Raw genomic sequence first — 15,378 nt, forward strand, 5'->3', positions numbered from 1 at the left:
CCTTGAACAACATTAATTTAACACATTTGATATCATTAAAATATTGCACAATCCATATGATCAAACATTACACACATTCATAAGATAATCAAACATAAACATCATATACACTTCTCTATATAATCAAACACAATCATAAACATTTTAACATTAAACACAATATTAATTTTTAAAATGCAACACACAATTGATTATATTAGTTAGGAGTCTAGATTAGTAGGTTAAAAATAAAATAATTTACCAAATTAGGAGGTGGTAAAACCGAAAGTTATACCATTAACTTTCGGTTTTGATGTTTATTTGCGAAAGTTTTGAATAAACCTCTCGGTCCTGACCTTAAACAGAATGTCTTTGAGAAAGGTCAAAACCGAAGGTTTATTTTAAAACTTTCGGTTTTGACCCTTCCCAACACTTAAGAAAATTTCCTGTTTTTTTTAAACAAGGGTCAAAACCGAAGGTTTTCAAATGAACCATCGGTTTTGAGCCTTCCCAACACTTAGAAAATTTTCGGTTTTTTGTAAACAAGGGTCAAAACCGAAGGTTTATTTGAAAACTTTCGGTTTTGACCCTTCCCCAACACATAGAAAATTTTCATCTTTTTTTAAACAATGGTCAAAACCGAAAGTTTATTTGAAAACCTTCGGTTTTGACCCTTCCCAACACTTAGAATTTTTTCATCTTTTTTTAAACAAGGGTCAAACCCGAAGGTTTATTTGAAAACCTTCAGTTTTGAGCCTTCCCAACACTTAGAAAATTTTCTATTTTTTTTAAACAAGGGTCAAAACCAAAGGTTTATTTGAAAACCTTCGGTTTTGAGCCTTCCCAACACTTAGAAAATTTTATGTTTTTTTTAAATAAGGGTCAAAACCGAAGGTTTATTTGAAAACTTTCGGTTTTGACCCTTCCCCAACACTTAGAAAATTTTAATCTTTTTTTAAACAAAGGTCAAAACCGAAGGTGTTAGGATCTAGGTAGCCGCTGGATGACCGGGGGTTGGACCGGTTAGCGGTTCTCACTCGAAGGGTGGTGGTTAATCCGATTAGAGATTAATACCGGGGTTTCAATACTACACAACCTGTCACAAACCCTTGAACTAGGTTCAATCACGGAAGAGGTTTGCTTTCAGGTTGAAGCAGCACACTTATATGATGGACAAGGCCGGTTTCGGATGATGGAGGTTTGAAAATGGTGGGTCGGTTTCGGTAATCTGGAAATTCGGTATGGATAATATAGAGTCCTTTTAGGGCGGTGTAGTTAAGTTAATGTAGATCGGTTAGACAATGGAGCCGACAGAAAGTAAATAACAAGACTGATTTTATGGATGTTCGGAGATAAACTCCTACGTCACCCCTTCCTCTCGAAACCGCGAGAAGGATATTCACTAAGGAATACAAATACAATCCGATCGAGACTTATTTCCTGCTCGATAACACTCTTACAATTTACACCGAAATTGTAAAACACACTTTAACTTTAGCACTTAGGCTTTCTTAGAACAACACAGTCTTATAACTTGTAGAATAAATGCTCTTAGAATTTCTCACTTGTCCCACTGTGTCTCGCATTTACTCTTCTTCAACTGCCCCTTTTATAGGTGAAATATGCCAACGGTCATATTTCACTGCCTTGAATCTGATTGGCTGAGCAGAGGTGTAGTGATTTAGTGTTTCAGAGATTCAGACCTGCGGTCGTTTCCTCAGACCTGATGGTCAACCTCACACTTGGCAGTCTGTTCTTCCGGTAGGTAAGACAGACCTGCTAGGTATGTCTTTTACTCAATATAGGCACTGTCTGTTGGACAGTTGTCTGTACTTGGAAGATCTTCTTTCTGACTTATCCCGAAGTGGAAAGATCCGGTAGTACTGTCTTCTGCAGCCTACAGTCTTTCCTCAGACTTGTATGGATATGGAAGTGTTCAGTCTGTTCCTTTGGTATCATTCTCAATAGATACCCGAATTGTCTTCTTGTATTGGTCGGTCATTTGACTTAACCGGATGGCTTTCGGTATGGATAATATAACCGGACTTCTTCCGGTTATTCCTCTGCCTTGTGACTGATCGGCTGTTTGATAATTCCGGTTTTAAGCTTTGGCCGATCCTTTCTTTGTGCGGTCACGTTCCAAGTATCCTTGGTCGGTTTACTAACTTGACCGGTTAGTTTTCTTTAGCCGGTTCTTTTGTTTGTCCGGTCCGGTTCCTTGTTCCTGCATGGAAAGTTTATTTACGTTAGGTTTATTTGAACCGGTCTGATTTTATCTAACAATTTCTCCCTTTTTGATTATTTTATTTAAAATTATCAAAATCATGTAAGTTTGCAACCGTAGGCCGGTTGTTTTGTTTGTCCGGATTTTTGAAACTGACTTAGGAGAATTTTTCGAAAGATTTTGAGAAAAATTTTGGAAGTCTTATCTTTTATCTTATCAATTTCTCCCTTTTTTATTATTTTATTTAAAATTATCAAAACTAAGTAGAAACGCAAAAGATGGCCGGTTTCAAAAATAGCTTTATATATATAAGATAGATAACCGAAAATAACATAATATATAAAAATACTAAGACATGTAAAGGAAAGAGAGCCCCTATTCCGAGTCCGAGAAGTCATATATGCTCCGCTTTTTCTTCTCCGGTGGCGGTCGACTGGCCGGTTCGGAAACTCGTTGTCTTGTAGACCGGGTCTGCAGGTGCTCTTCATCTTCATCCTCTTCGACTGGAATAGCCTGCTGCGATTTACTCGTGATGACTGTTTCAGTGACCTCATTAAGCAGGTTGGCTATTTGAGCTTTCTTTGAGGCTTCCCTCTTTCGCTTTTTCGGCGCTGAAGCGGAGGAGGCCGCCTTCTTTTTCTTGTTGTCGGCTGCGAAGCCTTCCAGCCTCCGTGTTTCCCTTTCCAACCGCTCAGCATCCTTTACAGCTTGAGCGGCTGCTTTCTTTGCTAGTCCTGGCAACATGGCCTCTGACCTTCGAATCTGCTCGGCTTCCTCTTCTTCTTCGGTGAGTTGGGATGATCGCGGTGCCTCCTTCTCTTTACCTTCTTCGGCGTCCAGCGCATCCTGAACCCTCTTAGCCGCTTGGGCATCAACCTCTACAGCCGCGGCGTCCGCGTTCATCTTAACCCTCAGCAGTTCGGCAACTTGTTCAGAAAGCGCCTTCAGTTCGGCCTCGAGACCCTCATTTTTCTTCTCGAGTTCGGAGACCCGTCCGAGTGTTGTGCTGACCAGGTCCCCAGCAACTTCCGCCAATCGTTGATCGGTCTCTCTTTCGAGCCGGTGAAAGTCTTCCTTTAACTCGGAGGTCAAATCCTCTAAAATTACGGTTCGCTTAAAATATTTACTGCGCAGAGCCGCCTCTTCCTGTAGATCTTCGTCGATTTCTGAGAGTCGGTCCCGATTGTTATTCAAGAGATACCTTGTGTTGTCGGCGAACTTGAGTGCCGAGCAAATGATTCTTTGGGATCTCTCCTTGAATGGCTGAACCGCAGAGTCGTCAAACTCTTGAATGCGGATATCAATCCGTTCTGCGGTTGAGTCTTCAAGCCTTTGAAGACGGCCCTCAACCCATTCCTTTGTGAAGTCTGATGCGGAAACTTCCGGTTGTGAAGGAGGGGATTGCCCAGTGAGTTTAGGATCCGCTCTTTCATCGGATTCTTTTGATGCCGCATTCTCCCTTGGAAGTGTTGGACAGTGATCCGGACTTGTTTCGATCCGGGGAGCAGTATAGACCGGTATTTTTCTTTGACTGCATATTGCTTCTAGTCGGTCAATTTCTTGAATGAGGTCTCCTTTGGCTTTTTCAAGCCTTTCTAACACCCGCGGTGTTAAGGTGTCTTCTGGTCCCACCGCTTCGAACTCCTCCGTAATTTTCCGGATGCGTGTGGTTAGCTTCCGTAGTTGGACCTTTGGTTTTAAGAGGCAGGTTCGGTGTAATACCTCTTGAATTGTGTTGGAGTTTGTGAGATTCATGATCAAGTCCTCCACTTCCTCTAGTCTTTGGATGCATTCCAAGTTTGTGTGGCCCGGTAGGATTTCCCTATACGGTGTGCCGAACCGGTGCTCGTTCCATTCCAGGTATAACTCCTCAATCGACTCGGCTCGCTTTTTGGCGCCCTGAAGGAGTTTCAGAGATATCCTATCGGCCTCTGCTTCTTCGGCCTCCTCCTTCTCTTTGTCGCCGCCTTCATCATCGGCTTCTTTATCACCTTCTTCACCATCCTCTTCACCACCCTCGGTGGTCTCAAGATTGGCGTCAGGACCGGTATTATTGGGGCTCTGGGCCGAATGCTCGTCCTCATTGACCGATCTTTCGTCCTCGGTCTTCTCTGTATCGGTTCTGTCAGAGTGGGAGGCCGACTCTTCATCCTCCGTCTGCTGCGGTGGTTCCGAGAAAGTTACTTTCTCTTTTCCTTTGCTTTCGGCCTTTGCTTTGGCTGGGGCCGCTTTCTTGTCGGCTTTCTTCTTTCGGCCACCTGTGGAACCTGGGGCCGGCTGCTTCCTTTCTAAGAATTGTTTCGATCTGATGAGGCATCTATTTGCGACGATGACGCTGGGACCGATGTTGAGATTGTGGTGAAGGAAGATCTTACCGAGAGGAACGGCGTATCCCCATGACCGGTTTGAGTCCGGTTTCACCATATCCATTAAGTTGTTGAACACCGCTTTTTCCCAGTTAACCTTTGTTCCCTCTATTAGGCCGATCAGCATTCTGATTTTGTCCCTTGTTAGGCTGCTATAGTTTCCTCCCCGTGCTAGGATCGCTCGTGCGAAGATATCACAGATTGGAATGTACTCCGGTTTCAACGTCGATTTGCTACCGGATACTTTTATCGGCTCCTTGGTCGCCGAGAGAATCTGGCAAGCCGCCTCAAAGGTTTTGATCTCTATGTCCGTCGTTGCATCCTGGCCGGTTGTTGGAAGGCGCAGGCTCTCTGCCACCGATGCCTCGGTGAGCTCTATGTCAGTGCCGCATACAGTTGCGGTGATTTTGTCATTGGAGATAGTTGCGGTCTTGAAGAATTCTTCGACCGGATCTTTGTAGAGAACATGAGGACCGCCAAGAAAATAATCCAGACCGGTTTTGACTACCCGATCAATAACCTCCTTTGCCTCGGACGTACCTTTCATTCGGATTTCCTCGAAATCCACCTGAGATAGGTGCTTAAACAAAGCCGAATCACGCCCCATCTTAGAGAGTTTGAGAGAGTTTGATAAATAACCGCTTCAGAGAATTAGAGAGCTTAGAGAGAGAAATCAGATTCGCGTGAGAATGAAATAAAATGACCGAGCGCCCCTTTTATAGATGCGGTTTGGAAGCTCAACCGTCCCATCAACATTGGGCGGGAGTTTTCCCTCCAAGTTGAAAGAAGCGGCAAACCATGGGCGGGAGAGAATAGGCGCCAAACCATGGGCGGGGGTTTTTGAGCGGGAAGTTTCCCTCCAAAACTTTTTCTTTCGTCATTGATGACGCACTCTTCTTTTGAGACTGATTGAAGTGCCGATTTTCTAGAGTTAATCGGTTATTTTGAATGATCAGAGTGTTTGCAATCTTTTTATTTTAAGCGATTTTATGTGACCGGATAAGGGCGCGGTTTTGAAGATGTTAACCGGTTACGTAGATAAATATTCAAAAGATTAAGAAGACCCGGTCATTTAAACTGAAATGAGATTGAATTCAAGAAACATTGCAGAAAGAAGACCGACAAATAAATCGGTATTGAAATAAGCATACAAAAGCAATGGAAAGGTACAGCCTATGAAAAGGACATTCTTGAAATCCTTTCTACTGCCAATCCTTGTCAAGGATGTTTGAGTAGGAGGCCTGTGTGCCCGGTCCGAACTCTGGCCGGTACCCGAGAATCAGCTTACTGATATGTGGTGCATAACCGAGACCTTTCTTGGTCAGCACCATGTTCTTTAGATTTTCGAAAATGACCGTTGACCAGTTTATGGTCGTTTCGCCAATAATATGAGTCATTATATTATAGGTATTTCTAGAGTACCGTTGATTCGGTGATTGACATAGGATCGATCAAGTCACGATTTCGAGAAGAAGTTGACCGTGACTAGCGAGCTGGGTTTTTGGCCCGAAGTGTTCCACCGGATGAGTGGTGGTCGAGAGGTACAGTGCGTGCTCAAATCCCGCAAGGTCCTTTATGGTTGGAAAATCAGAGAATCCTTCCGTGGGAAGGCCGAATAGTGAAGCAAATTCGGCTTCATCAATCCAGAAGGTGTGGTCTCTGACGGTAGAGACGATATAGTTTCCCCTGATGCAGGCGCTTCGAAAGAAGGCCTTGACATCTTCCAAAAGAATGGGACCGGCCTCTTCGAGGAAGGGTCGAAGACCGGTTGTGGTTAGAGATTGAAACATAACCTCATTTTCAAGGTTTTTATCCCACTCTTCCATACAGGAGTGGAAGTCAACGCTCAAAAAGTTTCCCAAGGTTCGGCTCGACATGATTACGGTATTGAGAGAGATGGAAGTTAGGAGATTTCAGAAGTTTTTTTATGCTTTAGGATGTGGTAAGTGGATTAGAAGATGTCTCCTTATATATGATCGGTTTTGGAGGGAAAAACTAACCATTGATTGGGAGTTTTGTTTTATTAGACAAAAGAATCTTTATGTTTCCAAGGTGCATGGGGAAGAGGCAGATTTCGGAGCCCGGGGTAGGTATTAGTTGAGAAGTAACCAGGTTAGTTGGATATTAAATGTTCAGGTGGTTGGGGGTTATCTCATTAATTAAGGATTCCTTTCTCATTAATTGTAAGAACATAGCCGAGATTAATCAAAGGAGACCGAAAATAACATAGATAGTGCCGAAAAAAGCATGAGTAATAACGAAGAAAGCATAGAATCAAACGGAACATCAGTGAAACATAGATCAAGCCGAAACGATCAAAGATAGGTTGGATAAGGATGCACCCGGTGCATGAAGCAAAACGACCGGGTGCAGGAAGGAGTGACTTAGTGTTCATGAGAGTTGACGACACCGTTGCGGTTATTGCGGCGGTTTCTTCTCCTCCAAGCTCTCTCGAACCGCTCATAAAAGGAGTCGGTTACTTCTTTAGTTAGCACTTGGGCTTGGTTCAAACCTTCTCCGGGACAGGTTGGAACACCAAGCTCCACAAGAAGGCAGCTTAGTTGGGGAATGTAACCGACTGATCGGATGCCAACCATCCAGATAAGGACGTCAAACAGCACCCTAGACCAGTTCACCGGTGTTCCGGTAATTATAGCCGCCATCATGTTGAAGTTCGAGGTACTGTAGGTATTTGTGACATCTTTCCCGAAGATGCTCCTCCCGATCACATCATTGAGGAGCTGATATTCAGCTCTCAAGTGCGATTTTGTACCGTGATCCTCAACCGGTTCGTCAGACCGTGCAAAGGCGATGGAGATCTCGGCCTTTATGTCGGCTGGAACATCTAGATCTGTCAACCCGTGCTTTGGAAGGCTAAAGCACCGCGCGAAGTCCCTTTCGGTGAAGTCAAAGATGATACCTCCCACTTTAGATTGAATGTGAGTTTCAAAGTGGGGGGTCCCTCTGAACACCCTGGCGTGATAGAAGAACTCTAAAATGGATTCAGGATAAATGGTGTGCTTGTCGTCCAGGAAGTACCGAAGACCGGTATCTTCCAGTGATTTGATCATTTTGTACACCTCATAGTGTTCTGTGCTTGAGCAGGATTGAAAATCAACATGAAGGATGTTGGGGAACTGAGACATTTTTGCCTTAGTAAGAGAATGATCTTTTGTCTTGTGAGTGTATTGGTGAATGTTTGCTTCACTTAAATACTAGTTTAGGGATTATCCTATTGTCCAGGTATTTCATGAGATAGTATCTATTAACTGCAGGATAAATATGTATTGCATGAAATAGGTATGTTTGCAGTCTAGGGTGTTGGTCATAGACCTGGACTGTGAAAGATATCAACAAATCTTCACGTCTTTTTAGGTGTGACCAATTTACTTTGAAAGGGCAATGTTTCAGAACAGATATCTTTAAACACTGATAATTATTCCACTTCTGTTTGGAATTCAAATAGTCTAAGATAACCTGCTTCCAAGCCGGTCAGTCATCAGTTGTTCATCCTGATGTGGTTATTTGGTGCATGCACCAAGTAGCCGGTCGGTTTACTCTATCTGATGAACTGGGCGGTTCTTCCATAGGTAACTTGAAAATTTGAGGTCCAATAGTTTAGGAGGAACTACCGGTTTATCTGTCCGAACCGGTTTCCCTTTAAGCATCCTTAGGAAGGATCTGACTAATGTCGGTTAAACCGAGAGTAAGTCTGAATTGAGAGAACTTAGCTTCCTGTAGAGGCTTCGTGAAGATATCGGCTACTTGTTGGTCAGTCGATACATATTCTAGCCGGATATGCTTCAGCGTGACATGTTCCCGGATGAAGTGATGCCTTATGTCAATATGCTTGGTTCTAGAATGGAGAACCGGATTGTAAGTTATTGCTATGGCACTCGTGTTGTCACAGAAGATCGGGGACTCTTCGGCTATGACACCGAAGTCCCTCAGCTGTTGTTGTATCCAGAGGAGTTGTGAGCAGCAGCTTCCGGCCGCCAGATATTCAGCTTCTGCAGTGGACGTGGTCACCGATGTCTGCTTCTTGCTATGCCATGAAACAAGTCGGTCACCTAGGAACTGACATGTTCCGCTGGTGCTCTTTCTGTCAATCTTACACCCTGCATAGTCTGCATCTGAGTAACTTGTTAGATTAAAGGACGAGTCCTTTGGGTACCACAGACCGACATCAGGTGTGCCCTTTAGATACTTCAGTATCCTCTTTGCGGCTGTGTAGTGGGATTGTTTTGGATTTGCTTGGAATCTCCCACATACACCAACTGCAAACAGGATGTCCGGTCTACTCGCTGTCAAGTATAGGAGGGAACCGATCATGCCCCGGTATGCAATATGGTCTACCGATTGGCCCTCATCATCTCTGTCCAGTTTAATCGATGAGCTCATTGGAGTAGCCGCCGAGGAGCAAGTGTCCATCCCGAACTTCTTTAGTATCTCCTTGGTGTATTTAGGTTGGCTAATGAATGTTCCTTCTTTGAGTTGTTTAACCTGAAGACCTAGGCAGAAACTTAATTCTCCCATCATACTCATTTCAAACTTGTCAGTCATCATTTTTGAAAACTTATCACATAGCTTAGGATCAGTGGAACCGAAAATGATGTCATCTACATAGATTTGAACAAGTAGGATATGTTCCTTCTTTTCAAATTTAAACAATGTTTTATCTACCGAACCGATGGTGAAATCATGTTGTAATAGAAATGCGGTCAGTGTATCATACCAGGCTCTAGGTGCTTGCTTTAGACCGTATAAAGCTTTATTTAACCGGTATACATGGTTTGGGAATGCAGCGCTCTTAAAACCGGGTGGTTGTTCAACATACACCTCTTCACGTAGGTCACCGTTCAAGAATGCACTTTTAACATCCATTTGAAAAACCTTAAAGTTTTTGAAAGCAGCAAAGGCTAGAAAAATCCTAATGGCTTCAATTCTAGCTACAGGGGCAAATGACTCTTCAAAATCAATGCCTTCTTCCTGTTTGTAACCTTGTGCCACTAATCTGGCTTTGTTCCTCGTGACCAAACCGTCCTCATTGAGTTTGTTTCTAAATACCCATCTTATTCCTATGACCGATTGATCTTTCGGTCTAGGAACTAGTTACCAGACTTTACTAATCTCGAACTGGTTTAGCTCTTCTTGCATTCCCAAGATCCAATCCGGATCTGACAATGCTTCATCTATTCTTTTCGGTTCAATCTGGGATATAAAAGCGGAATTAAAGTATCCTTCCAGAAGTTGACCCCTAGTTCGAACAGGTTCTGAAGGGTCACCTATAATTTGCTCAGGAGGATGTTTACTGTTTCTTCTGAGGTTCAGTTCAGGAATGTCTACCAAATTACCGTTTATTTGATCAAGGCTAGACATGTCGGTAGGCTGAACATGATTGTCAGACCGACCAACTTCCTCGGATTGGACCGAAGTGTCAGCTTCCTGTTGTGGAACAGCTTGATCCGGCTGGGTTTCAATGTTACCCATTTGGTCATGGACAAACCGCCTGAAGACTGGAGTCTCATCTTCACTATCAGAATGAATATTGTTATTTTCCAATCTGTTGTGTAGATCAAAGCATGAAGCAGTATTGCTTTCAACCGATTCATCGAAAACAACGTGAATTGTTTCCTCCATGGTTGCAGTTCTATTATTATATACTCTATAGCTTTACTTACTGCTGAATATCCTAGCATGATCCCGGTATCGGTTTTTGCATCAAAAGCAGTGAGTTGGGTCTTACCATTTATATGAATATAACACTTACAACCGAAAATCCTGAGGTACTTAAGTTTGGGAACCCTGTTAAAATAAACCTCATACGGTGTTTTGTTGTGAAATCTGTTTATTAAAGACCGGTTTTGTGTATAACATGCAGTGTTGATAGCCTCAGCCCAAAATTTCTGAGCAATGCCGGAGTCTGCTATCATGGACCGTGCGGCTTCCTTGAGAGTCCGGTTTCTTCTCTCGGCCAGGCCATTTTGTTGAGGAGTCCTAGCACTAGACAACTCGTGTCTAATGCCGGATTCATCAAGATATGCGGTTAATGTACTATTGGTAAATTCGATACCTCGATCACTTCGAATGCTATTAATGCGAGTTGATTTTTCATTTTGCAGGCGCTTAAGAAGTGTAATCAGGTTTGATACGGTTTCACGTTTAGATGGTAGAAATATTACCCATGTAAATCTAGAGTAATCATCAATAACTACCATGGTGTAGAGCATACCTCCTAGGCTGATGACCTGAATCGGTCCAAATAGATCCATGTGAAGAAGATCTAAGCATCGGCTAGATTGGATGTTTCCTTTACTTTTAAAGGTTGGTTTAGTTTGTTTACCCATTTGACATGCTGAGCAAACCTTGTCTTGATTAAATACTATATCAGGAATTCCCTCAACTAGCTTTTTACCACGAATGTAGTTTAAAGTTTTCATGTTTAGATGGTTTAGTCTCTCATGCCACAACCAGGTTTGATCAGTCTTAGCTATCATGCATATAGGATATTCTACTCTAATTTTCCAGTCTACCTTGTAAATATTACCTATCCTATTTCCGGTCAGTAATACGATACCTTGAGAGTTCTTAACTAAGAATGCATGTTTAAGAAATTCTACCGTGTATCCAGCATCACACATCTGACTAATACTAAGCAGTTTAAAACGTAGGTTTTCAACTAGAAGTACATTATCAATGGTTAGGTTACCATGGACAATCTTACCCTTACCCACAGTTTTACCTTTTGAGTTGTCACCGAAGGTGATTAGAGCACCGGTTACTGTTCTGATATCGGTTAGCATATTGTTGTTTCCGGTCATGTGCCTAGAGCAGCCGCTATCCAAGAACCATTCAGAGTTTCCTAGCCGTTTCTTTGGATCCTGCAAAATATACATATTTACAACTGTTTGGTACCCACATTTACTTGGGTCCACATGCGATTAGTCCCTTAGGTATCCAAACCTTGATAAACCGGACGGTCTTCTTTGCTAGGGTTTTAACTGTCCTTTTGACACTCGGTCTTGTGTATCTCGGTTTTTCTACAAAGGTCTTAAATGGTGATGGTCTTTGGTTCGGTGATCTTTGGTTTGACCTACGCGGTTCAGGAAAGGCTTTCATATGTTTGAGGATTTTGGCTTTTCTTTTCACAGGGTCAAGCCATTTCTCAGATTCGATTGGACCAACGTAGTCGTATTTTAGCTTTTCTTCCCTATAGTATGCGGTCTCCTCCTCTTCAGCGGTCCAGGAGCTTTTAAGAAATTTTATAAGGGGGAGGTTACCTCTTGTAAGCCTTACTTTCTCTACGGGTTTTCGGTCTTTGGAGCTATTCTTGTGTATCCTAGGCCAAACTTGCAACGAGGATGTCTGTAGTGACTGTTCATGTTCTTTACTATATCACTAGATCTCTTATATGCGGCCATCTTATATTGAAGTCGGGCATTTTCTTCCTCGGTTAATTCTCTAGTCGGTTCACTAGATTGTTCGGTCTGAGGATCTAACTCGGTCTCTAAAGTATGGGTATCATCAGGTTGTACGACCTCCGGTTCGGTTGTAATGGGTACCTCTAGTTCTGTCGGAATGGGTACTATGGGATCGGTTCTAATGTTGAGGTGCTTAGGTAGCATGGCTAGTAGGTTCCTATATTCTTCTACCATGTCGTTCAATGCATTATATAACTCATCTTTAGTAAATTCTTCACAAGGAGAGTCAAATACATGTTCCTCGTTTGCCATGAGGCACGTGAGTTCATCATCACTGTCACTGTGAGCCCATAGGCTTCCTCCATCATCGGCTATCAGTGCTTTTGGTACCTCACTTCCTTCACCGGTTTGTTGATAATTGTTTCGGTCATTTTGATAATCCGGTTTCTGGGTATCCCTCCTCGGCTTCCTGCATTCCCACTTAAAATGTCCCAAACAGTTACAGTTATAGCATCTTACATTGGATTTATCACCATAGTAGTTGTTTGTCGGTTGGCTTCTTTTCATAAACCTCCCAAACTTCTGTGCAAGCATTGCTATGGCATCCTCGGTGAACTGTTCGGCGGTTCTGATCGGTACGGGTGTAAGGGCCGGTGCCGGTGCAACAGGTTCTGTAGATGTGATTAGTGCTCTGGTTGATGTTGAAGCCGAGACTTCTTCTTCAGTCCTAGATCTCATTTCGAACTCATATGCCTTAAGATCTTCGAATACATCGTGTAGTTTCATCTTACGTAGGCTCTTTGATTCCCTCATTACCATTGTTTTTATGTCCCAAGTACTTGGAAGAGATCTCAAAGCTTTCATAATGACCTCTTTGTTGTCATACTTCTTGCCCAGAGTTGCTAACTCATGTAACACACCAGTGAACCGGTCACTGTATTCCTTCATAGTTTCTCCTGGTTTCATTTTGATGCTTTCAAATTTCTGTGTGGCCACCATTATCTTGTTCTCCTTTGTTCTTTCATTTCCCTCAAAGATCTGGATAACCGTGTTCCATGTCTCCTTCGCGGTTTGGCAGTCTCTGATTTTGCAGTATGTGTTTCTGTCCACACTGTTGGAGATCCGGTTTCTAGCATGATTATCCAGGTTGTTTTTTCTCCTATCTTCAGCCGTCCATTCCTTTCTGTCCTTATCAATGAATATCGGTCCTTCGGTCAGAATGGATTCCATTTCATCATCCAAGGTGACTAAGTGCAGGTGCATGCGTGCCTTCCAGTTGGCAAAGTCATCACCTTCTAGCATTGGAGGCCTATCCTGATACATGCTTGCTTGAGTATTGAAACTAACTGCTCTGATACCAATTGTTAGGATCTAGGTAGCCGTTGGAGGACTGGGGGTTGGACCGGTTAGCGGTTCTCACTCGAAGGGTGGTGGTTAATCCGATTAGAGATTAACATTGGGGTTTCAATACTGCACAACCTGTCACAAACCCTTGAACTAGGTTCAAGCACGGAAGAGGTTTGCTTTCAGGTTGAAGCAGCACACTTATATGATGAACAAGGCCGGTTTCGGATGATGGAGGTTTGAAAATGGTGGGTCGGTTTCGGTAATCTGGAAATTCGGTATGGATAATATAGAGTCAGTTTAGGGCGGTGTAGTTAAGTTAATGTAGATCGGTTAGACAATGGAGCCGGCAGAAAGTAAATAACAAGACCGATTTTATGGATGTTCGGAGATAAACTCCTACGTCACCCATTCCTCTCGAAACCGCAAGAAGGATATTCACTAAGGAATACAAATACAATCCGATCGAGACTTATTTTCTGCTCGATAACACTCTTACAATTTACACCGAAATTGTAAAACACACTTTAACTTTAGCACTTAGGCTTTCTTAGAACAACACAGTCTTATCACTTGTAGATAGTCAAAAACGGTATTGTATAATGGAGGTTTGAAGTTTGATGGGTCGGCTTCGGTAACCTGGAAGTTCGGCTTGGATAGGATTAAGTCGGTTATAGTGGTATAAATCGGTCAAGTAATGAAACCGGCAGACAATAAATAACAAGACAGATTTTATGGATGTTCGGAGATAAAACTCCTACGTCACCCCTTCCTCTCGAAACCGCGAGAAGGATATTCACTAAGAAATACAAGTACAAACCGATCGAGACTTATTTCCTGCTCGATAACACTCTTACAATTTACACCGAAATTGTAAAACACACTTTAACTTTTAACACTTAGGCTTTCTAAAACAGCACAATCTTATCACTTGTAGTAAATGCTCTTAGCGCTCGTTATCCCAAATGTATGTCTCTCGATGTCCCGCATTTACTCTTCTTCAACTGCCCCTTTTATAGGTGAAATGTGCCAACGGTCATATTTCACTGCCTTGAATCTGATTGGCTGAGCAGAGGTGCAGTGATTCAGTGTTTCAGAGATTCAAACCTGCGGTCGTTTCCTCAGACCTGATGGTCAACCTTAGACTTGGCAGTCTGTTCTTCCGGTAGGTAAGACAGACCTGTTAGGTTTGTCTTTTACTCAATGTAGGCACTGTCTGTTGGACAGTTGTCTGTACTTGGAAGATCTTCTTTCTGACTTATCCCGAAGTGGAAAGATCCGGTAGTACTGTCTTCTGCAGCCTACAGTCTTTCCTCAGACTTGTATGGATATGGAAGTGTTTAGTCTGTTCCTTTGGTATCATTCTCAACAGATACCTGAATTGTCTTCTTGTATTGGTCGGTCATTTGACTTAACCGGATGGCTTTCGGTATGGATGATATAACCGGACTTCTTCCGGTTATTCCTCTGCCTTGTGACTGATCGGCTGTTTGATAATTCCGGTTTTAAGCTTTGGCCGATCCTTTCTTTGTGCGGTCACGTTCCAAGTATCCTTGGTCGGTTTACTAACTTGACCGGTTAGTTTTCTTTAGCCGGTTCTTTTGTTTGTCCGATCCGGTTCCTTGTTCCTGCATGGAAAGTTTATTTACGTTAGGTTTATTTGAACCGGTCTGATTTTATTTAACAGAAGGTTTATTTGAAAACCTTCGAAATTACCACTATTTTTTTTTAAAAGATAATATCTTCTATAATTTTATCAAATAAAGGCAATATAATAAATAAAGGAAAAGAAAGACTAAACAACATTATTAAACTAAAACCAAATTAAAGGATAATAATAATTCATAATTATGAAAGAAAAATACACAAAAATGTCATCATTCATACGGAAAAGATAATACATAATTAATCAACAATATAATCGAGAAATTAATTAGTAGATGTGAGGGGAGGAGGGGTGGTTGTTGTTCGAGATTTTCCAATTTTTGTGTCATTTCAGCCCTGTCCGCTTTAATTATTGTAAACATTTGGCCTCTTTCCGCAT

At 42.5% G+C, this 15,378-nt stretch overlaps 1 protein-coding gene across 1 annotated transcript; it reads right to left on the reverse strand.

Moving 5' to 3' along the window:
• Positions 1 to 2,578: 2,578 nt before the first annotated feature.
• On the reverse strand, positions 2,579 to 5,176 carry LOC124924593 (calponin homology domain-containing protein DDB_G0272472-like). The gene is made up of 3 exons (XM_047464609.1): positions 5,110 to 5,176; positions 4,195 to 4,461; positions 2,579 to 3,927 (listed from the first exon to the last, which is right to left on the reverse strand). The coding sequence occupies exons 1-3, from the start codon at positions 5,174 to 5,176 to the stop codon at positions 2,579 to 2,581; spliced, it is 1,683 nt and encodes a 560-aa protein (XP_047320565.1).
• Between the last annotated feature and the right edge of the window lie 10,202 nt (positions 5,177 to 15,378).

This window comes from Impatiens glandulifera, chromosome 2 (assembly GCF_907164915.1).
Source record: "Impatiens glandulifera chromosome 2, dImpGla2.1, whole genome shotgun sequence".
Lineage (NCBI taxonomy): Eukaryota > Viridiplantae > Streptophyta > Magnoliopsida > Ericales > Balsaminaceae > Impatiens > Impatiens glandulifera.